The sequence below is a fragment of the Festucalex cinctus genome, chromosome 15, assembly GCF_051991245.1.
Source record: "Festucalex cinctus isolate MCC-2025b chromosome 15, RoL_Fcin_1.0, whole genome shotgun sequence".
In the NCBI taxonomy this organism is placed as follows: domain Eukaryota; kingdom Metazoa; phylum Chordata; class Actinopteri; order Syngnathiformes; family Syngnathidae; genus Festucalex; species Festucalex cinctus.
Window position 1 is genome coordinate 13,549,882 of NC_135425.1, and position 23,346 is coordinate 13,573,227.

The 23,346-nt window shown below is 38.8% G+C and overlaps 3 protein-coding genes across 7 annotated transcripts; 2 read left to right on the plus strand and 1 right to left on the minus strand.

Moving 5' to 3' along the window:
- The first annotated feature begins 462 nt into the window (after positions 1–462).
- lman2la (lectin, mannose-binding 2-like a) lies at positions 463–6,365 on the plus strand. 2 transcript variants are annotated; one of them, XM_077496489.1, is made up of 9 exons: positions 463–702; positions 908–1,026; positions 1,433–1,550; positions 1,648–1,730; positions 2,207–2,239; positions 2,365–2,526; positions 3,741–3,855; positions 3,946–4,068; positions 4,131–6,365. In XM_077496489.1, the coding sequence occupies exons 1-9, from the start codon at positions 501–503 to the stop codon at positions 4,271–4,273; spliced, it is 1,098 nt and encodes a 365-aa protein (XP_077352615.1). In that variant the 5' UTR covers positions 463–500; the 3' UTR covers positions 4,274–6,365. The 2 variants fall into 2 exon arrangements, with proteins under 2 accessions (XP_077352615.1, XP_077352616.1); XM_077496490.1 differs by lacking the exon at positions 2,207–2,239.
- A 3,969-nt stretch (positions 6,366–10,334) lies between these two features.
- wbp1 (WW domain binding protein 1) lies at positions 10,335–14,348 on the minus strand. 4 transcript variants are annotated; one of them, XM_077496494.1, is made up of 5 exons: positions 13,686–14,069; positions 13,074–13,161; positions 12,808–12,910; positions 12,561–12,728; positions 10,335–11,607 (listed from the first exon to the last, which is right to left on the minus strand). In XM_077496494.1, exons 3-5 carry the CDS (start codon positions 12,860–12,862, stop codon positions 11,096–11,098), a joined length of 735 nt encoding a protein of 244 aa, XP_077352620.1. In that variant the 5' UTR covers positions 12,863–12,910; positions 13,074–13,161; positions 13,686–14,069; the 3' UTR covers positions 10,335–11,095. The 4 variants fall into 4 exon arrangements, with proteins under 4 accessions (XP_077352620.1, XP_077352618.1, XP_077352619.1 ...); XM_077496492.1 differs by lacking the exons at positions 13,074–13,161; positions 13,686–14,069 and adding an exon at positions 14,094–14,348; XM_077496493.1 differs by lacking the exon at positions 13,074–13,161 and having other exon boundaries at positions 13,686–14,070.
- Positions 13,783–18,470, plus strand: LOC144001884 (ADP-ribosylation factor-like protein 3). The gene is made up of 7 exons (XM_077496496.1): positions 13,783–14,232; positions 15,363–15,492; positions 16,347–16,490; positions 16,565–16,681; positions 16,756–16,806; positions 17,765–17,950; positions 18,212–18,470. Exons 2-7 carry the CDS (start codon positions 15,490–15,492, stop codon positions 18,257–18,259), a joined length of 549 nt encoding a protein of 182 aa, XP_077352622.1. The 5' UTR covers positions 13,783–14,232; positions 15,363–15,489; the 3' UTR covers positions 18,260–18,470.
- Positions 18,471–23,346: the final 4,876 nt, after the last annotated feature.

The following is a 23,346-nucleotide window of genomic DNA, read 5'->3' on the forward strand; positions in this document are numbered from 1 at the left end:
AAAATTTGAGAGATGGTGGGATTTTTACTTTATGTCCTTTTTATCAAGCAAAAGAAACGCAAAACCACACGAATGCCCCCGAGAAATCAGACAATTGCAAAATGTATATAGTTCACTTTTTTTTTTTTTTTTTGACAAAGTTGTACTTACTGCAAAATAGATGCGGATTTTGTACACCGGTTGGGATCATTTTTCATGTCCACTGAGAACGATGTTTTAAAAAAAAATGTATGGTGGCATCTATTTCAAACATTAAGAGCTATTAATTCCTTGTACTTTTTAAATATATCTCACAGGTACTTTATTATCATAAAAATCTAGCACAATGCACATTTTGTAACAGCACTCTTTAAGGGCGACGCCTTTTTATAAATCTAAACCAATAGAGCGTGTGTATTATGATCGACGGCAAAAGGCAACCAATGAGATAGAGCAATTCAACCCGCAGAACCAATAAGAAAGACGTTGGATTTGTATGGGGCGGTGACTATTGACTTACTATGGCCGCCGTCAGCTGCAGAAGACACAGGCGAGACTCCAAATCAATATACATTTTACTTTATCCGCAAAAAATGACGCTTTTTAAGCTACTGTGCTTGTTTATTCTTTTAATATTTACGGTTGGCCACTGTTTCGCCGACGACGATCACGAAATGGAGGAGTTCCTAAAACGGGAGTATTCCCTCACCAAGCCCTACCAAGGTATGCCCCTCGATGCATTGAGTAGAATATTCTGGAAGATTGAACAGTCTTTTAATTTAGCAGTTAAACGCCTTAACATCTGCCTTGTTCGTATCTGGTGTCTTATAGGTGTGAAAAAAAATTAACCACGTTTGATTGTCACGCAGGTGCTTTTCGCCACATGTGACAATACAATTAAAATAAAAGTGCTTTGTGTGTTGTTTAGCTGTTGGGCCTTTAAGCTCATCCCACTGGGAATTGATGGGCGATGCCATGGTAACCACAGAGCAGGTGCGACTCACACCTGACATGCAGAGCAGACAGGGGGCGGTATGGAGCCGAATTGTGAGTATTTATTGTTGTGGAATTAGAGGTACAGTACAGATATTACGCGTTCAGAAAATATTCTTAATGCACCACGATTTTGCAATAACATTGCTGTGGATAATCTTGTAAATTGAAGTTTTCGACCCAAGGCTAGCTTATGCACTTTTTCAACAAATAGCCCACCACCAGGGGGCGAAAGCATAGTTAAGGCTACATTAAAAGCTGACCAAATAACAACAACAAGCACCCTGCAGCCTAAAGTCACTTGGTGGACTGATGAGAGAAAATCATGTTGAGAGAAGGAAGGACAGCAACATTGTCTATAAAGAGCATCATCATTTTTGAGCAGCTCGGGTTTTGAAAGGGATCGACTACCGTTGTTTAGACCTGAAAATGACGCTTGGTCTCACTTTTGCCCTTCCAGCCGTGCCATCTGAATGACTGGGAGATGCAAGTGCACTTCAAGATTCATGGGAAAGGAAAGAAGAATCTCAATGGTGACGGGTTGGCTATTTGGTACACTAAGGAGCGCATGCAGAAAGGTAAACATTGTTGGAAATGCTCTTTTCTGCCATTGCACTCTTTGAATGTGTGCGTTGCGTGATTTTTTATTTTTTATTTTTCCTCCATCATACACAGGTCCTGTATTTGGGAATAAGGACAACTTCACTGGTTTGGGAGTTTTTGTGGACACGTACCCCAATGAGGAGAAACAGTTAGAGGTACATGACATACTCTCGCGGTTCAGTAATCCCCCCTTATGGTTTTTTTGTTTTTGTTTTTTTAGTAGATTTTTTTTGTGTTATTAATTAATTTATTTACATTGTAATATAAAATTAACTATTTAACATTTGACATTTTCTGGGCTTTGTATGTTGCTCAAGCCATTACCTATGACTTTTTTTCAAATTCGATCGGCCGAAAAAGCCTAAAAATATTGAACATTATATATTTAATATAGAACTTTGTTAAAACAAAACCACCATTAATATAGTCTAGAAACCTGCTATATTTACTAAATGAAAACATATGCTCCTCAAATGAAGTAATTGAAGCTCAAAACTGTTTCACAAAAAAAAAAAAAAAACATTGGGAGGCTATTACTTGTAGTTTTTCGCGGGCAATTAATGTTGTACTAGTACAGTGTTGTGTAAAGGGGCTGTCTTGTGTGTTCTTTTGTGCGCTCACCTGGAAACAGGCACAAAAGAAGAGATACACTCCGAGCACACAGGTAACATCTTTGGAATGTGCGTGTTTAACGTCTGTTTGGTGTTACTATCTCCAGCAAACATGATGATAAACTTAATAACAATAATGACCTAACCTGTGCGTCTTTTTCCTCTTTCCAACCGCAAGAGGATCTTCCCCTTCGTTCTCGCCATGGTGGGCAACGGCACCATCAGCTACGACCACGAGCGGGACGGCCGGCCCACCGAGCTGGGCGGTTGCAACGCCATGGTGCGCAACCTGAAGCACGACACCTTCCTCTTCATCAGATACGTCCGACGCAGGCTGACGGTGAGGCACATCCGTCGTTATTATCCTCAAGCTTGCACATGGTTAACAAATTAGGTCGTTTGGTTATGTTGGACAGTGAAAACAAAGCTGAATAGAGTTCTTCACTTGTAGTTGACATGAAAAGAGCAGAGGCCCTGCGGAACAACATATGCTGTGTGAATTCGATATTGCACATACTCATCCGACCACTTTGTTTTTTGTTTTTTTTTCCCTTGACATAGTTATAGGAAGTGATTACAATAATAAAGACAGGCAAGGCGTATCTTCACTCATTCACTCGCAGTCATTTTCACTGAGGCAACCCCCTTCGTTTTCCTGGATTTTGACTGATTTTGCAAGGCCCACAGAATATTGTGTTCTATTGCTATAAAAATATGGAACCTACCAAAAGAAAGATTAGTCTCTTTTATTCATCAGGAAGAAAAGTATATTTCTACCCGTTTCCGTTTTGCAGCAATTAGCATTAGAATATAGCTAAGTTTCATCATTATTTCGAAATGTGCTGAGAACTGTGGGGAAATCAAGCTTGTTTTAACATGGCCCTGGGATCTCTTATACTCTGCTGCCACCTGCTGGCCGTTTTTGTAATAACTACCATTGCTTCAAGTTCAACCGTTCTCTGCAGTAAAGAGGCTGCATCAAAGCCTTCTGTATGCTCTAGCATAAAAAAAAAAAACTTGTAAATACATCTTTGGGACACTTATAACATTTAAAATAGAACTTATTTATATGTTTTTGGGAGCAAATGAGTTAAAGTGGAAGTCAACCTTAAACATTTTTTGACAATCATATTATATTTGACCTCACTAGTCCAAACATGACATTCTGATTAATATAATATTTATGGAATATGAGTTATGAAGTAAAATCCATTTATCCATCTCAGGGGGCAGCCATTTTGCCACTTGCTATCGACTGTGAACATCACAGTTGCTCAGGGCGCAGGCATCGACCAATCACAGCTCACCTGTTTTCTGAAGCTGCACTGTGATTGGTTGTTACCTGAGACATGAGCAACACTGATGTCCTCTTCAAGCGACAGTAAGTGGCAAAATGGCCGCCCCCTGAGATGGATAAAAACGGCTGGATTTTGCTGTTAACTCATATTCCACTAACGCAATATTAAATAGAATAACATATATTAGTGGGGCTGCATAGAACATATTGTCAAAAAGAAATTTGAGGGGGTTGACTTCCCCTCTTGTGTTCTTTAGGTGATGATTGACATTGACGGACAGCATGAGTGGAGGGACTGCCTGGACCTGCCCGGCGTGCGGCTACCCAAGGGCTTTTATTTTGGCGCCACCGCAATTACAGGCGACCTTTCCGGTAGAACACCTAGCAGATAACATACATTTCATGAACGGAAATGCCATTAATCCTTTTGAGATTTTTTTTTTCTTCAACTTGAATCAATAGACAACCATGACATCATCTCATTGAAACTCTACCAACTGACGGTGTTGCGGAGTAAACAAGAAGAGAAAGACGAGGAGGAGGAAATCACGATACCCAGCGTGGACAACATGGAGCTACTCAGATGTAACACGCACACGCACGCTCATCATATTTTGCCTCCCTCTGACCTTCTCTTCTGTCTTTAGTGGGTCGCACTGAGGAAGGGATGAGCGGATTGGCCATTTTCTTCACGGTGCTCTTCTCCATGGTGGGCTGCATCTTCCTGGTGGTCGTCGGCCTGCTGCTCTACAGTCACTGGAACGAGAACCGGCGCAAGCGCTTCTACTGAGAGGTTTGGGGGGGGAGGGTGATTTTGGGTTCGGGGAGGAGGGACCTTACCTGCACTAAGTCCACACTGTGGCTGACGGATGTTGGTCTGTTTTGAGAAAGACGATCCTGACGCTGGACTTTTTATGCTCGACCTCTTCTGAGCAGCTACTTTTTACTTTTTAAGTCTTTTACTGTTGACCAGGGGTCCTCAAACTTTTTGGGTCAGGGGAGCAATTTTTTTCAAGGACCACCTCATAATCCTCACACCTATTAAGCATAATTTCATGTATCCATAAATGCCAGAGGGATTAAAAATTGATCACTTTAGAAAAAAAAACGGTGAGAAAAAGTTTTTTTTTTGTTTTGTTTGTTTTTTATAAAAAAAAAAAAAAAAGTTATGAAGAAAATTTGTAAGGAAAATTAAGTAGTAATCTGACTAGAATAAAATGTGATAGTAGAGTGTCGCTTTGGTGTCATCAGAATCATGAATATATAGCAAATAATGAAACTGTGCAGTCTTATTCAAAGTCGCCAGCCATTTGCACATAAACCAGTCTGGTACATCTATCAAAAATATCCTACTTTGTAGTCTTTTTGTTTGTTTGTTTGTTTGTTTTTAGATGTATATTGTGTGTATCCCTAAAATTGTTGTCCACCCTGTCGTTTTGACTAACTGCAGCTTTAAGAGAAAGCTGTTATCAGCGACACAACGACCAGTGTTTTGTTGTTTTTCAATGTAAGATGCTGTTGCAGAGTAAATATTTGCACTAATGCTGAACATGGCCACTCTCATTGTGAAATGTCAATTAACATAAAAACCTTTCAAAAATTCTAAATGTATTTATATAACAGTACAGAGTAAGGTTACTAAATCAATATTGCTAAGTGAAAGTCCAACATACTCATTAAATGCTAGCATTAGCCAAAAATGTCCACCCTGTCAACAACCTCACTTATTTTGCCATTTGCATGTGAATTGTAGTTAATGTATTACCAAAAAAAAATGTTCTAAAGGCATTAGACATGATATCAACATGCAACATTAGACATGATATCAAGTGGGGTACACGCCAACGGATTTTTAAGATGTAAGCAAACCTACACATAGTAAGCTAAATTGTCCGAGCGTATCAAGGAAAGAAAAATCACTTGAAAGACACACCATAGATTTTTTTTTTTTTTTTTTTTATATAAACGCTCAGACCTTTACCGACTATGATTCAAAATGCTTACATTCGGGCCTATTATTGTTACATGTGAAATTCAATTTAAAACAAACAAACAAAAAAAAGCATGACTGGTGAGTATTCACTTGTGAACCACCAAAGTGGAACGTCACGAAAGTGGTACCAAATTTGGGAGTTCAAACTGTCATCACATGTGATGCCTTGGGAGATTTTGGCAAATCTGATTGAAAGAAAAAACCAAAGAACCAGAAGTGGTGCTCAGTACAATATGAGCAGTGCAACTAATGTAGAAATATTAATTACATAGACCTATTTACCACTTTAAACGCCTTGTCGTGAAAAGCGCTATACAAAATAAAGGTTACTGACTTATTACGTTTTAATTCCTGCAGTACCACTAAAAGATCACTAGGTGGCGGTATCACTCTGACAAACTTTCCTGTTGTCCTCTCGTCTCATGTTCATGGTAGTTTGAACTGAAACAGATTGTGTTCCACTTTAGAGGTTCTGCTGCAGTTGAAAAAGCAAATGATCTTTTATTGCAAATTGTCCATTTAAGTACGTATACGTTGATTAAAAGAAAATTCTTGTAACGTTTGTATTATGAGCAACAATCATTTGCCTCATTTCAACCCTGACTGTATGCACTGAAATCAAGGTGAGATATTTGTTTTATGTACCCACATTTTTTGTGTGTTGTGTATAATGCTGCTTTGCTGTTGTGATCGAAGAGGTGAACAGCAGACCCTCTTCTTGAAATACTTTGTAAATTATGATGACAATTTTGAGTTCCGTTATTTGTGATTTCTTATTTTAGCTTTTCCCTCAGAATGTTACCATTCTGTGACCAGTTTTCATACTTTCATAAACCAACCAATGACGTACAGTAAGTGCATTATTAAAGACAAAACATTTGAACAGTGATTGCATTGCCTGAGTAAATGTATCGTTTTTGTTGTTCACCTCAGACACCCCACCCCAAAAGAAACACTGATGCATTAGTCATGTGTAGACGTTTAATTTTATTAAAAAAATAAAATACAAATGATGACCCAAACATCACACAGCAGACGTATTACTTAAACCCAAAGAAAACAAAGCAGTATTATTATCCATCATTCAGTGCTTGCCCTCTCACTTTTCACTTTTTTGGCAGAAAACATAGAAAAAAAAAAAAAAAACTTATTTGGAAAGAGAAAACAAAAGAAAAACAATCCAACCACAGCGCCTCCATCAAGTCCAACTTCCACACTGAGGTCTTCCATTATGCAATATACAAAATTGTACGTCTCTAAGTATGAAAGGCAGCAGTTAAATATTCATTCTGTGAATATGTTTAAATATGGAAAAAGAAAGCCGCGGTTTTAACACAATAACGCACCAGAAGGGATGGACGGAACAGTGACAAACCCACCAAAATAGGAATCAATCCCATAACAAGCACAAGTTTCGTCTTCCTACCAACTTCATCAGAAATGTTAGTGGTTGAGAAGGAAACGGTTACTTTCTCCAAATGAGGGGAGTAAAAGTATATATACAAACACAAATTGCGTTTTTTTTTAAGCCCCTCTGTGTACATACATTGTTGCTGTAGCATTACATTTTTTTCATTAACAAACAGACCACAGACACACAAAAAGAAAGACTACAGTACGGTGCTGTGCCACAGTACTGAGAGTTATATTGCTAGTACTGGTGCCCACATGATAGAAAGTAGGGGGCAGCATAGAACAGTTACGTTTATTCATTTATTTTTTTTGTTATTTTCATTTTTTTTGCATAGCCTGGTTAAGTGACGTATACTCGACACCGCAGATGTCAAAACTACCATTCCGATATGAAGATGAAATAAAACTAAAAGAAAATTAATGCTTTGGCTTAATGGGCGGGAACTAAAATGTTCCATTTTGATGCTGCAAAGCAAAAAAAAAAAAAAAAAAAAAAAAAAAAGCCTCACTGTCATACAATCAAATCATCTTCAAATGAAAACTCCACCGGCTTCCAAAGGATTAGAACAGACATTAAAAGTGGATGGATGATCGTGACCGATATAGATAGCCCTTAATAATCTCAGTAAACATGAAATCAAGGAAGGCCATGAGCAAATTTTGGACCTCTGTCTTAAGTCCTGCATAAAAAAAAAAAAAAACTGCACGTCCTTTTTTTGATCCTCAGCCTTTTTTCCCTCTATGAAATGTATACGAAGGAGTATTTGAGCCAGACTGAAAAGGAAAAAAATGTCAAAAAATGAATGACAAAATAAAGTTCATGAGAAAAGTCATTATATTACACAAATAGGGAATTGTACTTTTTTTCCATAACAACATAATTCTCGGATCTTTCCTTTTTTTTGTCAAACCATCTTCATTCCTCAACAAAAATATTTTAAACTTTACTTTTTTATATTATTACTTTTTGGTAGTAGCACGGTCCTTTTTTTTTTGTACCAATTCTGTCTTCGTTTTTCAAACATTACAACTTTTCTTAAAAAAAAAAAAAAAAAAAATTATGACTTTCCTCTTACAGTTTAGCATTGTTTCCTTTTTTAGTATCTCTTATACTCCTTTGTGAACTTGAGAGAAAAAAAAACACCAACTACAAAAAACCCTACAAAATCTCTTTTGTGCATTTTTTGCAAGACAAAGACTTTATGCACAAAAACAAAGGTTTCATCATTTCTGATCATTTAACATGCTTACAGAGTAAACACATCTGTAACTGTACTTGTGAGCACTCATGTCAGGTCTAAATCTCTTACCGTATTTTTGAGACTACACATCACACTTTTTTCATAGTTTGGCTGGTCCCACGACTTCAAATCAGATGCGACTTTTATATATTAAAATTAGAGCTCGGACTGGCACCTTAAATCCTTGTCCCCTAACGTGTTAATGGCAGCAAAACGAGTTCAGATTGGATTTGAATCCGACCAGGATTCTACTTTTGGTCATAATGCAGTATGGGATTTTAGCTAAGGTAAGACATTTTAAACTAAAAAGCAAAACCTGCAAATCAAGGAGATCTCAAGAGACCAGAGGAAAAACTAAAGAGAGGAAGGAGGGAAGGATAGATTAAAAGATACATTAAAAAAATAAAATAAAATTAAAAAAAAACAAAAAAAAACTGCCTGTAGTTTGAAGCTGAAGTTCTGAAGCCAACCGGAACTCGTTCGCGACAGTCAACACAATTAAGGAAATGTGTATTTTGTGTGCCAGTCCAAGCGCTACTATTCTTGGTCTCAGTTTTTGTCAAATTTCCCCCCAAAATGGGACTTGTATTCTATAGAGTGACATTATAGTCCCCAAAATGTTTGATTTATTGCAGAGAACAAAATAATAATTTATGCTAATAAGAACACATTTCACCCTAAAGCCAAACTTGTTTTTGTAACATTTTGTTTGTTGTCATGCCATGATACACATGGGCTGGGTTTATTTTCCCCTCAGAAACATCCCCCCTGCTTCTAACTGGACTCGTAGTCGTGCTGGTTGTGTCGCGGCCTCGTCACGAAAAGGTGACACTTTTGTTGGTATGACTTTACATCTCGACATGTGCTCACGAAGCGGCAAGGTGTCATGTTTGATGAGGCTTTCCCGACATTTCGACAAATCACACGCACTGTTTGAATGTGAAACACGAGCGCGACCAGTCAAGTGAAAGCTGGACCGCCACGGCGAGTAGAAGCTGCATCTCGCGAGTGTCCGTGTCGGGGTTTAATCGCGGCTGAAAATAAACCGGCGTGGCTCATTTGAATTAAAAATAAGAGGACTGATGGAAATATGTTAACATCTAATGGCCCTTGGTCTACAATGCTCAATGTAAAGGTACAGATGTTTCCATTTATTGTTTTTTTATTTTATTAGATTGTTTAAACATGTATGACCAGGATGTATATTACATACAAATATTTACTGTAATAATGGAAATTAATACCACATTGTCATAATTTACTGATAGCTGCTGTTTGTTCCGATTTTGAGTGAAGTCAGTAAAGGAACGGAACTCTGTCCCAAACCGAAGGCCGCCATTTTGGAGCCATATGGAGTGTATTTCTTCGCCTTTTGTCAATAATTTACAGCTTTTCGCTATAGTGGGTTTAATTAAAGTATAATTTTCCTAATTGGTTGTTGTAAGACAGTGTATTTTTCTACTGCTAGCTACCAATCTGTTATTTCCCCCCCGGTTTGACCACTATCCTTTCGTACAAACATTGTGGAGACGCGCAACGGCAAGAGAAGCGTGCCATCAATCACAATTGGAGTTTGCCAGCATCCACTTCAAACTGCCCACCCCTCGCCCTCGCTCCCTCCCTCCACTGCCAGTGGAAAATACCACAACAAATCATTCCCGGCTGCCAAAAGCTCATGATACAGAGAAGCCCGACGCTGTGCTAGAATCCACAACGTTGCAGTGACAGGGCAACCTTTTCACAACTAGCAGGGGGTCAATCTTTTGCAAACAATCAAAAAAAAAAAAAAAAAGCTACGATCTAATCATGCATAAAAGCGAAGATGATGACCGCACCATCTTCCTGTCTGAGCCGAGCACCCACATCTGGTGCAACTTGTTTATTCTGCCAATCACAACAACGATTTTCTTTACCACTCGTGTGCTCAGCGGAGTGGGGGCAGGAGGGAAATGTGTTTGACCCTGCTGGTATGCGCCTTGACGGTCAACATCGCAAACGGACGGTTGAGTGTCAAACTGAAGGAGCGGGCGGAAATGCTTCCAACGGGCCAAAAAGTGGATTTCGAGTCCAAGGGTTCTCAAAGCGCCATCCGTAGCTTATCAGTTACACAAATGCTACTTCCTCCCCTTAGATCTGATGACTCATTTATCACATAAATGTTTTTACTTCGGAAAAAAATCGGGAACATAGTACAATCACCCCCCCCCCCCCCCCTTTTTTTATCACTATACAAATACGAAGTACAAAATAACCACCAATTACTGGTTAAGAAACAGTAATCAAGTAAAAAAAAAAAGCTTTTGTAATACACTTTAATGCAAAATTTAAATGAATCTGATTAGTCGATTAATTGATTGAATAATGATAGATTAATCGATTCAAAATAATATTTGATAGTGACAGCACTAATTGCAATTATCACAGAAAGATACAACCATATTCTCGTCAACTTAAAACTCATCGCTACAAGAGCATGTCTTTGTTTTTGTAAAGATTACTTTTTTCCCCTCTAAAAATTACAAACTAGAAAATTACATTTTTTTTTAGAACATTTTTAAATTTCTACAAAATTTGGAATTAGTTGGCACACTCCTCTCCAGGTAGTGACTTTAGATAAATATTGAAGTAACAGAATTAGGTTATGTTCATTTCCATCAAACAGGTCACGAACATATAGATTGAAATATTCACCTAAAAAAAGGAATCTGATGAGATGACAGTCATATTTATCTGGCGTTACAATTATGAGGGAGTCCGCAGACATTTTGAGAACCCGTGGCCTAGTCAATCCCAATCAAATCACTCAATGCAAAATTCAAGAAACAGAACCCAACGGACAACTAAGCGGTTAATGATCATCATCTTCTGAGCGTTTACAAGACAGACATTCCCTGGCGGTGACAATGCAAAAAAAGTCGAGTGTCGCACCGGATTGGCTGGGCTGGTAGAAGACTGGCCTGCTGGCTCACACCATGCTGTCTCCGGCGCTGGTGGCTTGGCTGGGCCTGTCGCAGGTGAGCTCCTTGTGTCTGAAGGCGTGCTGCTGGTGGCGGGAGCAGCATTCCCCGCCGGCGGCGGCCCCGCACGCGCGCCGATCCTCGTCGCTCTCCTCCTCCAGCCCCGAGCCGTCGTCCAGCTGACAGACGCACACTTCGATCCCTGAGTCGCCGGTCACGTGCCGGCGGCGAGTGATGAGCTCATCCTCCTCCTCGGGCGGATCCTCGGCGTTCTCCCGAGGAGCGGATGGCGCCGGCGAGGAGGCGGCGTCCCGGTCGGAGTGTAAGGCATCGACGGACGGGCCGGGCTGCGCAGCTGGCGAGGGTTCTGGCGCCGCCGCCGCAGTGACGGCGGGCTGACTAACTTCAGCAGGGGGGGCTGCAGCAGCCTCGGGAGGGTTTTCAGAGTAAGGGGGTGGTGGGGTGGGAGGATGGCCCACCACCTCCTCGTAGTCGGGAAGCTTGCAGTCATTCCAAAATCCTGACAGACAGAAGAGCAGCTTCGAAATTTGGGCCGGGGCTTCAAGCAGCCTCATCAGACATCCTAACACCGATTTAACATAACCATCTGAATTGTTTAGACTGATCATTGATATATATATTTTTTTTTCCCTAAGGGAGATACTGATACCGATATTAGTAGGGATGTAACAATAACGGCAATATCGTGATATTGCGATTTTAAAATTGCCACAATATTGTCATCGTCATGTCACGATATAGAAAGCAGCACATCTGTTAAGACATGGTCAGGTTGATTTTCATTTGTGCAGTTCTAGCACCCGATGGTGGCTAGTTTTTTAGTGCAGTTTAATTTTCGCAAGGCATGTTTTGGCCCTTCTATGTTTAAAATCCACGCTAATCATCAGATGAAGTGGAACGCAATATGCTTGTGAAGCGAGTCAATATGTGGAGGAACTCAATATGTGCGTGCATTAGCAAGTAAGTGCCTCAATATTAAGTGCTATTAGAGATTGTAGGTTTATTATGTTTTGCTGTTTTGTACAAAAGCACAATAGTGTGTTTTGTTTTGTTTTTTTAGTATGAGCTCATGTTTTTACAATATTGTGAACTTTGTTTTTCTTTTTCTTTTCTTTTTTTAAGATCGCCAACCTCCCCACAATATCATTAGAATTATGGTATTGTGACCTTCATTCATCAATTTTCTTGACCGCTTATTCCTCACAAGGAATCGCGGGGGGTGCTGGCGACTATCTCAGCTGGCTCTGGGCAGTAGGCGGGGGGACACCCTGGACTGGTTGCCAGCCAATCACAGGGCAATTGTGACCTTCATATGATGAGAATATCATATTGTGATGTTTGGATATCAGGCTGTAGGTTGATTTCCGATGCTGTTTATGTCAGTAGCTCACCTTGACAGAACTCCCACCGTAAACCAAGCCCCACCAAATCCCCCGGTACTCTTGTACTCACTGAGGTTAAGCGGTGGAGGTGAAATGAAGGAGCTGGAGGCACCCTGGTAGGCCATCAGGCTGATCTCACGCTGCCGTTGTTCCTGCTGCAGCCGCATTTTAACCCTGCGGTGTCGATAGGCGCAGCAGCAGCTCAACATGATGATCAGGGTCCAAACTAACCAGAACCCTAAAAGATTGGGGTGGGGTCAGACACAGGTTTGCTGAAGAAACTAGTCAAATAGTATCCGAATTAAACACTAACTTACACCAGAGCTCATAGTAATAAGTGCAGCATTCAGTTTCTCCGCAGCAGTATCCCATCTCGCAGCGGTACTGCTCATTGTTCACTCCGAAACAGAACTCCTTGCCCTTCATTAGAAAAAAAAAAAAAAAAAAGCAAGCACACACACAAACGATTTCCAATGTGAGTCAACGTGTAAGCACTTGTGAAAGAGAAACTGCGTCAGAATGAATCAAAACAATAACATTGCTTGCAGCACAGCTAATCAGCAGATTTCATGGAAATATTCACCCCTTGTACTTGTGAACAATTTGAATGAACCCTCTGTGTGATATTCTGGTGATTCCGGGACACAACGAGAACATCACGACTTTTCTAACTGTGGAAAAAAAATGTTGCAGTGTTTTGGAAAAAATATTAGATCCAAGTCACACACCAAAAAAAAAGATGCCCATCTTGTTTAATTTATTTGTAACCAACGTTGGACTATTTAGCATTCAAGCAAGACGTTATTTGGTCATGTCGCGATATTGAACTAAGACTAATATTGATCTAGGATGCTTATGCACATTTTCAAAATGGCATGTCAAGTAGTAGGCAAGTGGTAAGCAACAAGCACACAGCAGTGTTAAAACCAAAATTAGGACGTGGGACCCCATTTAATTAAATGTTTTAAACATAAAACGCAGTCCTGTGTTTTTATTCAGGCCTCAACCTAAAAAGTTAGCCCACTTTAAGACCAATTCATTTAACAATAAGCGAAATAACAGGGTTTGGGGTTTCTGTTTTTGAAATTTGTTTTTGTTTTTTTTCATCGGCTTCGCTCGCTACGAAACTGTCCCAATCGATATAAAGATTCCGAAACAATGCTAAAATGTTTTCAAATGGTTGTGGGTAACCTACTAAAAGAGACTCCATCCGTGTCTGGCAAAAACCAAGCTAGCCCCTTGGCCTAGGAAGCTAATATCAACAGCCTCGAATAAACCCGTCAAATCGCCGGGTGGCTTGGCAGTTAGCAAGAGCTAACGTTAATCTCGACCGCCTTCATCAAACTCCAAAATGGACACATTCAACCATCTTGTCACAGTAGTTGTTTGTGCTTCGTCCAAGTCTCCTCGCAAGTAACCAACGACAAAATCTGGAAAACTTTGAATAACTGACGTCATCCGCAGCGAATACAAGCTGAGCTGGACTCAGTTTCCTTTGTAGAGCAGACAACAAAAAGGATGGAGGTGAGCCTTGGCCAAGCCCACCAGCCTCGGCCTCGACTGATTTTGTCGACCGACCTCGGAAGCGCTGGCGTCGGCTTACCTGCACCAGACAGGCCCCGGTACACAGGAGCCCTACAATGGATCCCAGTGTTTTCTGCGGCATCTTCCTGGGTTGTCAGCCGTCGACACGACGGGAACCATACAAGCAAAAGTGGATCAAATTTCGAAGAGGTGTCCAGGTGACTTCGGGTGGCCGTGTCGCTCAATTTAGCGGTTCCGCCAGTCGCCTTCCGACATGTTTATGTTGTTTCTTGACTGAGATGGAGTAATATGAGAAACTGTAGGGGGCTCGATGGGCTGCAGGGGGCGATGTGGACGTTGTTTTGACTGAATAGATTGGATATTGACGTCATATTTCAAGTTCAAGGCTATTTTCTATCTAAACTTTTGAATTTGAGTGTTCTGAAAATGTCAAATACAAAAAATTCACTTGTAAGGTCTAAGTATAAATACTAAATACTTACCCATTCTTATCTCTTTAATTACTTTAAAATGTCTGTTTTGTGTGTAAAAGCTTTGAAAATGTTTTTTAACGTACTTTAAATTATCTGAAGCACATAATTGCATGAATGCAAATAAAGCTACATTGCCTTGCCTAAAACAAGCAAATCATAAATGAAGTCAGCCTGATAACAATGCTGATGATTTGAATCTTCTGAGTTGAAGAAGGGAAGCATCTAAAACATGCAGAACTCCCGCCCTTGAGGGCCGTAATTTGGCACGTGATTTAAAATGTATTGCACATGTAGGCTAATTGAGAAAAAAAAATTGTACCTAATGTATTTTTGAAAACAAACAAAAACAATGAAAATATGAAATAAATGGTCCACATATTCTAATTCAATGACATGTACCAGTAGTCCCTTATTAATAATAGCAATATTGCAAATGCTATGATATAAAATACACATTAAGAGGCGATCATATTTCATTATCTTAATCTAAGTTCCCTCACAGGATGAATAAAGAATCTAGTTGCACAAGTTATCGAATTGAGCTAATTTTATACAACAGAATGATGAAGTATAAACAGAATGATGAAGGCACTTAATAGTTTAATAAAGGCTGTATAGTGTTAATTCCTTCTTATAATTAATACTGCTATAGACTAGAGTATTTTCTTTGTGGATGGTTTAGTCTATTCTGTTGGACATGTATATTGCTTTTGTGTCTTCATTCTAGACAAATGATGGCCACAAAATATCCATACAATTTCATCACTGGAAGTGAATATTTTGAGAGTTTTATTTATTTATTTATTTATTTATTTCCATTCATTTGTCACATTAACCACATGTTGTTTTTGTAGTTGTTACTTACCAGTACTTGACGTCACGCAGCGTGCCTTGGAGCTGACAGCTGATCGTCCACATGGTCTCAAAGCGATGTTAATCCAGTCATCCTGAGCAGGAGTCACTAATTCGCTGGACGACATCATGGTAAGTTATCTATCCACATACTTGCATGCTTCATAAATGGTGAATTCATGTTTTTACATGTCAGTGAATGGGAAGGGCAAGTGTATTCTGACAAAAGAGTGGGTGTCGTTTTTGTCATTTGTGATTGCTGTAGATTCACTGTAGATGCGTGTGGTCGTACTTTTTTGGACTTTCAGTTTTGAGTAACTTTGTGCATGGTGTCTTTTTTTATATTTAATGTTATTTAATAGGAGGAAAAGGAGAAAGGTTCAGAGATAGCATGTGCCAAATCATAGTACTGTATTATATTCCTTCTCCTTAAATATTAACTATAATATTTAGCGTTAATAACCCGTCAACTGGTTCCAATTTGTACACATGTGACTTGTTGCAGGGTGGAGTGACAGTGTTTTATTCTTAGCCGCGTGGGAAGTAAATAGATTGAGCCAAAGCCTTCCTGAACTCTTTTTTTTGGACACTGTCCATTCACGGTGTACATTCCTAATCTCACCCAGTGGGAGATTTCGCCACAACAATGCACACGGTAATAATAGTAGCAATACAGCAGAGCCTTTCAGGTCGCACATAAGCTGTTCTGCTGTCAACAGTACTGTACTGTAAACATTGTGACATCTTATTAACTGGACAAGTCAGATTTTAACATTCTGAACGTTCATAAAAGGGTAGAAAGAAGTTCATTAGAAACATTAGGAATTTATTGACTGAGTCTTGTTAGATTATTTCAGTAAAGCCTAACTATAGTTTTCGGTCATATGATCAATATTTGTTTTTAAACGTGATTGATTAACTCTATACATAACCAAGAGGGTGTACACACTTATGCAATCATTCTTTTTTTTTTTTTTGTTCTGCAGGGCCTGCTGTCCATCCTGCGGAGATTGAAGCAGCCTCAAGATCAGGAGGTGCGCTTGCTCCTGCTCGGCTTGGACAACGCCGGCAAGACCACGCTGCTCAAACAGCTGGCCGCCGAGGACATCAGCCACATCACGCCCACGCAGGTGACAAACGCACACAACATATCCGTAGCGTAGCGCACGCGTTAGCGGGACCGACACCGGTTATGCGTGAGCAGGGCTTCAATATCAAGAGCGTCCAGTCGTCTGGCTTCAAGTTGAACGTGTGGGACATTGGAGGACAGCGGAAGATTCGCCCCTACTGGAAGAATTACTTTGAGAATACACATGTGCTGGTATGGCGAGTTGCATTGTATGTTGTCATATATATTATTATATATATGATGCTTGTTGTTATCTGTGATTGCAGATCTATGTGATTGACTGCTCAGACAAAAAGCGGTTTGAAGAGACAAGCTTGGTGAGATGATGGTTTAAATTGTATTTGGGTGCACATCTGCATTTTAAGGCAGAGCTGTTGATTAAAGTGTGCATGCTTTCAGATTTTTCAAGGTCATGTTTCAGTTAGGGTTATGTATGTTCCTCACAGAGTCCTGTTGTAACTCAAAACACATATCGTAAATCATCTTTTCCTATTGAAATGTATTGAAATGCCATTAATCCGTTCCTGCCTTCTACAAAAATGAAATGAAATACTGTTGTATGTATTCTAATGAGGAAAAATAGCACTCCATAATATTTTACTTTATAAAAACATATATTAAAATTATAATTATATTGAATTAAAAGTTTTTGTATCTTGGCCACCTTCCGCTGGTGATATGTTCCAATAGGTGAATTTCCATGAAGTAGAGGTTGACTTTTTAAATGTATTTTATATTTTATTTTTGGGGTGATTGACACATCTACTTAGACATTCCAAAACCCCCTCCCACACACACACAGCACTAAACACTTGTTAACTTAATAAATTAAACTTTAAAAAAAACAAATCAAAATTTAAAATAACTATCGAGCTGCTGATCATAGGCTTCTTTCATAAATTGTGAGTGGATGCGTTCTGCGCAACCCGGCAGCAAATTTGGATGACAACGATGAAATATTAGCTTAATAACTACGCTCGGGTTTTTTCTTTTTAATCTTCAAATGTGAATTGTAAAATAAAGTGAATCTGCAATAACTGAACCACAAACTTTTTATTGAGCCGTCTCAACTCCTCTCAGTACGTCATTAATATTAGCCATTCTTTGCAGAGGATAAAAAATATATGACTATGACTGAGTACTGTTACATTGTCTATTTACACGTGTTGGTGCACTATTTGTATTCAACCCGTCACTCGTTTAAAAAAAAAAAAAAAAATCTTACCCAATGTTGTATTGACAATTGTCACAACTGCGGGACTTTTTTTTGCACAGGAGCTGGCCGAGCTGCTGGAGGAGGACGATCTGGGCGGCGTTCCGCTGCTGGTTTTCGCCAACAAGCAGGACCTGAGCACGGCCATGTCGGCCTCCGAGCTGGCCGAGAGTCTCAACCTGCACACTGTCCGAGATCGCATGTGGCAAGTCCAGGCCTGCTCCGCCATCACCGCAGAAGGACTACAGGTATACATGCTAGTGCTACAGGCAAACACACAGATACGATACTGATTAGTGACTTCACTTCTTTGTCATAAATTCTCCCATTTTTAAAGTTTTATGGTAAATAAGTCTCTCAGCTACAGTTCTAAACCACTGCAAAACAACAACAGTAAACCCTATGCTAAATAAATACCTCTCTTCCATATGCAGTAATATACATCAACAATATTACAACATTTACTATTTTAATGAATCCCACTAAATCCTTCAATTATTCCCATTCAGGATGGCATGAACTGGGTGTGCCGGAATATAAGGTTCCGCAAGAAATGAAGATCGGATGAGTCTTGTATAATATGACTTGCTTTGTCAATCACGGAAGTTGTAAACATCTTGTACTAATTTACATCCACTTGTAAACCAAGAGGACTGCACTCACTGTATATAATGTAAAGATGACCCTCATTGCGCTGAAAACTGTGGACACAGTGCTAAAAAGAAAATGGAATGATGAAAACAACTGACAATAAAATAAAAAATCTTACGTGTGTTGTGTAGTGATCTGAAATAAACTCTAGAGGGAGACCTCTCACCGATCCCAAATATACATCTTGTGCAGTAGTTTGTAATATTCTACTTTTCTTCATTGTATCTGTTTGTCTAGTTATCAATTGATGTAATGCTACCAAAATACAAATTAGCCAACTACAATGGATTGATTGGTAAAATGGTGGAAAATTGACTCTTTATGTAGATTCAATGGTGGGTTTTCTGCCCATTTGGTCAAAAATGTCATTCAGCCAAAAGATACAAATATATATATATAACGGCCAAAAAGTAATCCTGAAAGTTAATTATTTAATAATAATTTTTAAAAAAAAGTGCAATTATGTAATTTTGTGACAGCTGTGGACTGGGGACAGCCCCCGACACAAACAAATAAATATAAATCTCATGATGGAGTCAAGCTTGGAGGTTTTTCCACTGTTGACTGGAAAAGCGCGCTTGAGAAACTCATTGATTACATATTTTTAGGGTTCGGACTGGTTCTCAAGGTGTAGTTTTGGGCAGATTTACGACATTCCTGGTTGGAAAAAGACGAGACTCTGATGTGGTTTGAAAGGCCCTCAGCCAAATGTATTGAAATGCCAAAAAAAAGGGACGAACCCCACAAAAGTTATATATCTTAATGAACACATTTTCAGTGGACCACGTTGCATTTTTCATTTGTCTTCAGTTTGTCTTTAGCAGCACATTTTCAGCATTAATCCTAAGTGACCAAGTGCTCCACCGTGGTCCGACAGGACATTTACATAAAAACCTTTTTCCACGACTAATAGCTGGCCGCTACAATTTGCATTTATATAGGTCCCTTCATAGCGACATGATTTGGTGCCTTTGCCCATGATAAAATAAACCTCCTTTGGCCTTGAGTTACTGGCCTGCTGCCACCCGTGTAAGCTTGGCTGCTTTTAATGAGAGCAGAAATCCCCAAAATGGACTTGTACAGTCATCCAGGATCAGCTGCATGTTTTCAAGGAGCGTGAACATGATTGCCCTTCACCTACCCGGGAGGTCACATGTTCGATATTTAGCCAATATTTTTGAATAGAAGTGCAAAAGAACAAGCTATGCGTGATTTTGAGCAGTTGTTTTCAACCTGGGATCCGGGGAACCCTAGTGGTTCACCAGCAATATCTCGCTGGTCCACAAAATTATGTCATATCATTTTTTAAAAGTGCATTTTAAAAATTAATTTGAAAATTAAGGTAGCATTGGTTCATATTAAAGGGGAAGTCAACCCTCCCAAAAAATGTTTTTGACAATATGGTCTATGCAGCCCCACTAGTCTAAATATGATATTCAGCTTAATATTGCATTAGTGGAATATGTGTTAAGCAGTAAAATGTAACCATTTTTAACCATCCCAAGAGGCGGCCATTTTGCCACTTGCTGTTGAGTGAAAAATGACATCACAGTAAAATTGCTCAGGTAACAACCAATCACAGCGCAGCCTCCGAAAACAGATGAGTTCTGATTGGTTGTTGCCAGAGCCCTGAACAACTGTGATGTCATCTTCAGTCGACAGCAAGTGGCAAAATGGCCGTCTCCTGAGGTGGATAAAAACAGCTCGATTTTTTCTTCATAACTCATATTCCGTAAATGTGATATTAATCAGAATGTCATGTTTAAACTAGTGAGGTCACATATATTATTGTCAAGAAATGTTTAAGGTTGACTTCCGCTTGAAGTAATTGTGACTTATCAAATAAATACGACATCTCTGCAGCAATAAACTTTTTTTTTTTTTTAACAAAACATTATTTTTTATTTTCTAGATTGTAGTCAAATTTTTGCTAAATTAATGGCTTCCTTTCCCGCGCAAAATGTGTAATATTGCAAAAATAAATCACCATTTTTGAAATGTACTTGACATGAAATGAAAATATTGGTAGCCTAATTGTGTCTGTATGGATTCTCAGTCTTCCAGGTCATGGTCAATGGCAAAGGTAGAATCAAGGAGACTGGACTCTTCGGTTTGTTGAATTTTGTTTTTGTCTCATTTTCCAAAAATAAGTTAGGCAACAATGCTAGCAGGCTAACAATATTATTTTTTTTCCTTGTTAAAATTGACTTTAATATCAAAATAATGTGACTTTATTTGGGAAAACAAGATTTTTCTTGTAAAATTTAGGCTTTACTAACTTTTTTCTCTCAAAAAAATAACTTTTTTTTTTTTTAAATCATTTCTTTCTCTCTAAAAATGAATTTGTTTGTGTTTATTGTTTGTGTCAAGATTAAGACATTTGAGAACTTCTGTCTTCAGTGAAGCGAACATGCATGTTTTGGAAATATGGGACGAAGTTTGATCCGAGATTCGAACCCTGAACCTGAAAGTCACGCTAACCAATTAACCACTGCACAATCCAGCTCATGCAAATATCTCCGACTCTGTTCCAGAAGGTCTCCAAAGGAGGAGAAAGTCATGAATAAGGAAATGAAAGTCCGCCATGTGAGACTGAGAATAAAACGACACCTCGCCCCACCTTCTCCTCTCTCACCAGGTTGCTTAATCATTAACATCAAATCCATGTGATAATCAGCCAAGCTTTAAGAAAAAATATACCCAATTACACACAGAGGTAGCCTGCAAAATCTTTCCAATTTCATATCAAACAATGGCATTTTCGCCATAAGCGCACTAGCCATCCCCTAAGAACCAAAGTGGACTTTTTTTTTCTTTTTTTTTTGACCAAATAGAGCGGATTGGAGCGTCGGAGTTGTGGTTAAGTGTGTGGCTCAATCTCAGCAAAATGAGAGGCAGTCAGGCCTGCAGAGGGTCATAAATCACAGGACTTTCCCAGCCACTGGTCCCTGAACGGCGGCCTCCCACACGGGGGACGGCGAGGCCACAGTCTGATTGACTCCCGTGGCCTCAGAAGGCGGAGAAAGGTGAGAGGATCCTGTGACTTAATTACAGCGGAGACAGACTCACACTTGGCAGATCGAGTCGGCGTTAGATCATTCATTTAAAAAAAAAAAAAAAAAAAGTAACTTGTTTTATAATCTCATTGCAGTCATTCTCAGTGGATTTGGGGATGGTCATTTGACTATTTCCCTGATCAACATTGATGGAAATTGACATCAGTTAAATATATTTAAAATTACTATAGGAGTTTATGATAGAAAATGAAAAAATATGCATTATTTTTAATTTTAAAATAAAAAAAAATTCTCATAAATAAATCCTAAAGACAATTGAATTTCGAATCACTACTGCCACCTGTGGCTTAAAAATAAAACTGCACATTCTCGCTTTTTTTTTTTTTTTTTTTAGTTCACACAATTTGTACATGGAATCAAATTACAATATCATAACAATTACAAACAAGCAGTCAATGCAGTCAACTCAGATTCCTTAATTTTTAACAAAGGACAGTACATTAATATATGTTTTAAGCTTGATAAAAAATAAAAAATAAATAAAACAAGGAGACGTGGGAAAAAAATACTAAATTTAGCCTTGGAACTGCACGTTCTCTTCTCACGTAAACGACGCTCACGTGACGTCATATCTATAGAGAGAGGGCGGGAAGTTTGAACCTGAATCCAGTCTGAATCTGCAAACTATTGGCCATAGAGGCTTGCAGGAGGACCCATTATAAACAGCTAAGGTGTTAATTTACTAATTAGAAAATGTTTAAAAAATAAATAAATAAATGATCAAATAAAATAAATAAATAGTTGGAAATATATTTTTGGGGAAAATTGTTACAATCACAAAAAACAAAAAAACAAACAAAAAGGGCTTCTTTTTTTTCACATGCAAATTCAATAATTCATCAAAACTGAATCAGCAATGACTTTGCTGATTCAGAATGAAATAAATTACAGTGTTTTATTGGATGTGATGCAAGTGGTTGTGATTTATAAAGCGCTTACACAACTAACTAACTGTAATTAATGCCGAGAGATACAGTTTAAAAAAATGGTTTATTAGATTGCTGTCTTTGATTAAAAGTTAGTGGGCACCATTCACTAAAAGGAAATAGGCCCGGGCAGCAATTACATGCTTGTGGATTGTTTGTTTGGCCCGCCGAGTCCCTCCTGGCTCGTTCCCGGGACACTCCTTTATGATGGAGCAGAAGATAAGTGCTGCTCGTGGAAGATAAAACTAATCGCAAATGTCCACATTCCTCCCCTAGTTCCTTTGATGCGTTGGTGTGTGTGTGTTATAATAAAACTACAGTGTGTCACAAAAAGCGTGAGGACTATCAAAATGATTCTATGAGCACCACAGCAGGGGAGTGGATCAGAGAATTCTGAGGGTCTATAAAGTGGGTGGGCCCAGTTGGGGGGCCTCCACGCCATTTGATCCTTGGCTTAGCTGGAGAGAGTCTGAGGAACTGACCAACAAATACAAAGTACAAAATAACCACCAATAATAAAAAATGCTTTTGTAATACCAATAATGCAAAATTAAATTGAATCCAATTAGTCGAATCAATTGAATAATCGATAGATTAATCGGTTCTAAAAATATTCGATAGTGACAGCACTACTATAAACAAAACACTAATCTCAACCCTAATTCCAACCCCAAACTCAAATTATGTCCTGGTTTGATTGGTTAAAAAAATAAAATAAATACATAATTAAACAAATAAATAAACAGACAAGACCATTTATTCATATTTAACAATTTGATATTTACATTTTTACTGACCTGACTATTGTCTTCCTAAACATTAAAGGGATATTTTACTTATTTAGCCATTTTTGGCAGTCAAACATTAATATTTTGCCTATAATAAATGTTATATTTTCATTACTTTTCATGTACAATTAGTACCTTTAAAAACACATTTTGCAACTTGCTGTCGACTGATAATGACATCACAAGGGCTCAGGTAACCAAT

Bases quoted from the DNA above. Each gene is read 5' to 3' on its own strand.
- lman2la (XM_077496489.1), top strand. From the start codon at position 501: ATGGCCGCCGTCAGCTGCAGAAGACACAGGCGAGACTCCAAATCAATA. The intron at 1,731-2,206 runs GTACATGACATA...ACCTGGAAACAG, and splicing joins ATGAGGAGAAACAGTTAGAG to GCACAAAAGAAGAGATACAC. The intron at 2,240-2,364 runs GTAACATCTTTG...TCCAACCGCAAG, and splicing joins GATACACTCCGAGCACACAG to AGGATCTTCCCCTTCGTTCT.
- wbp1 (XM_077496492.1), bottom strand. From the start codon at position 14,156: ATGCCGCAGAAAACACTGGGATCCATTGTAGGGCTCCTGTGTACCGGG. The intron at 12,729-12,807 runs GTAAGTTAGTGT...CCAATCTTTTAG, and splicing joins TTATTACTATGAGCTCTGGT to GGTTCTGGTTAGTTTGGACC. The intron at 11,608-12,560 runs GTGAGTACAAGA...TCTGTCTGTCAG, and splicing joins ACCTCCACCGCTTAACCTCA to GATTTTGGAATGACTGCAAG.
- LOC144001884 (XM_077496496.1), top strand. The intron at 16,491-16,564 runs GTGACAAACGCA...ATGCGTGAGCAG, and splicing joins GCCACATCACGCCCACGCAG to GGCTTCAATATCAAGAGCGT. The intron at 16,807-17,764 runs GTGAGATGATGG...TTTTTTGCACAG, and splicing joins GGTTTGAAGAGACAAGCTTG to GAGCTGGCCGAGCTGCTGGA.